The 1,466-nt window shown below is 44.1% G+C and overlaps 1 protein-coding gene across 1 annotated transcript; it reads right to left on the bottom strand. All coding sequences in view use genetic code 11, as the record gives it.

Annotated features, from left to right (window-relative positions):
• Window positions 1-704: 704 nt before the first annotated feature.
• On the bottom strand, window positions 705-917 carry EGR_11259 (hypothetical protein; the record flags this gene model as incomplete). Its single annotated transcript, XM_024500503.1, has 1 exon — window positions 705-917. One exon carries the CDS (start codon window positions 915-917, stop codon window positions 705-707), a length of 213 nt encoding a protein of 70 aa, XP_024345083.1.
• Between the last annotated feature and the right edge of the window lie 549 nt (window positions 918-1,466).

Genomic DNA, 1,466 nt, shown 5'->3' with positions numbered 1-1,466 from the left:
GCATCTCTTTAGTGCTGCGTAAGCCCCAGCTGCTCCTACGAGGAGGAGACTCCATTACACCCTTCAATAATGTCTCATTCACTAACCGAGAAAGTTGATCACTTGCATTATAATGAGTAAGAAGCAGTATGCATTCATAGTTCCTCCTCACTATTTCAGTTAAACGCGGATTGATGGCCTTCATTCGCTCCTCTCTGGATGGAGCCAACAACACCCGGTGCTTCAACTACGTTATCAATGAATCACGATGGAAGGGATCAGGTTGTCGATTAATGATGCTTCGTGAGTCCACTTGTTCCCTTTTCCTCTTAAACTGAAAACTGCCCCAAAAAATGCTAAAAGCTATCACAGGTCTTTCTGATCCAAACCCATTCCTTTTCCTGTCTGTGTGGTGCACTTGCTATGTAGCCTAGGAATGAGGTATTTAACAGTTCGAAGGGCTCAATTAATGAATAGATAGATTGTTACCAAGGCTCTTTTGGGAAGAACTTGTAAAGCGTAATTCGAATGTCATTTTGTGGAAGAAGAAGGGGAAGAAGGAGAAGATGAAAAAGTGGAAGTGTCTGGCAATTAAACAGCACGGAAAAGAAATGTCAAAGCACCAGTTGCTATTAGTCAATCCATTCAATGGCGTTGTCTGCACGACAATTACCCGCCTCTCTTCACACACCTCCAGCACCGACAGATGGGGAAAATTGTATTAATTAATTGACCTTGGTCACCATAGAGGGCGGGTATTTCGGAGCCTCTCGAAGCCTCCGCTTAAAGTCGTGCTCACCCAAGGTGGTGGTGGAGAAGATACTGTCTACCACGGGATGGGTGGGGTGGAAGACCACTACGATGGCCCGAACACCATGTAGTGCAGAGCAGGGAGGAAGCATACCCTTTCCATTGTCAGAATTTTCCTGTTTGCACATTGTGGGATACACAAACAGACAAAACATCACAGGTGGTTTTTTATTACGGCATGGTTCCCCTCTCTGAAATATTTGGGATGGCTAGAACTAGTCAGACTATTAAAAGATCTTAAATTTGCACAAGTCACGTACACATCTCAGGCTAGTGCCAAACTCACACATAGGAAGATGCTTCACTAGATCTAGAGGTAGGAGAGAGAGAGGGATGGAGGGCAAGCGATGCTACCCGTCTCCCATCAGTGACCCAGTTGGTCGCTTGATGCAGCGTAACCACACATTCGTCACTTTGCGCGCAGACTCACGACACTGGCTTCTCTTTTACCACTCGTCCGTGAGAAAACACAGAACAAATACTCTTTAAGAAGAAAGTAGCTCAGAAGTCATCACTTTTGAAACGTCATTCTAATTTCACTACAAATGAAGCAATAATTCCTTGAGCATACTTATTAGGGTAAATCTTAATGCCTATTTTTAATGCTGACTATCACTGAGGAACACTTAAAAGGCCCTTTTGGGAACTACAATCTGTGACTGCGTTAAAATGATGCA

This window comes from Echinococcus granulosus (genome assembly GCF_000524195.1).
Source record: "Echinococcus granulosus chromosome Unknown EG_S00648, whole genome shotgun sequence".
Classification (NCBI taxonomy): Eukaryota; Metazoa; Platyhelminthes; class Cestoda; order Cyclophyllidea; family Taeniidae; genus Echinococcus; species Echinococcus granulosus.
Note: the sequence above shows the minus strand (reverse complement) of the source record. Positions and strands in the feature narration are given on the sequence as shown.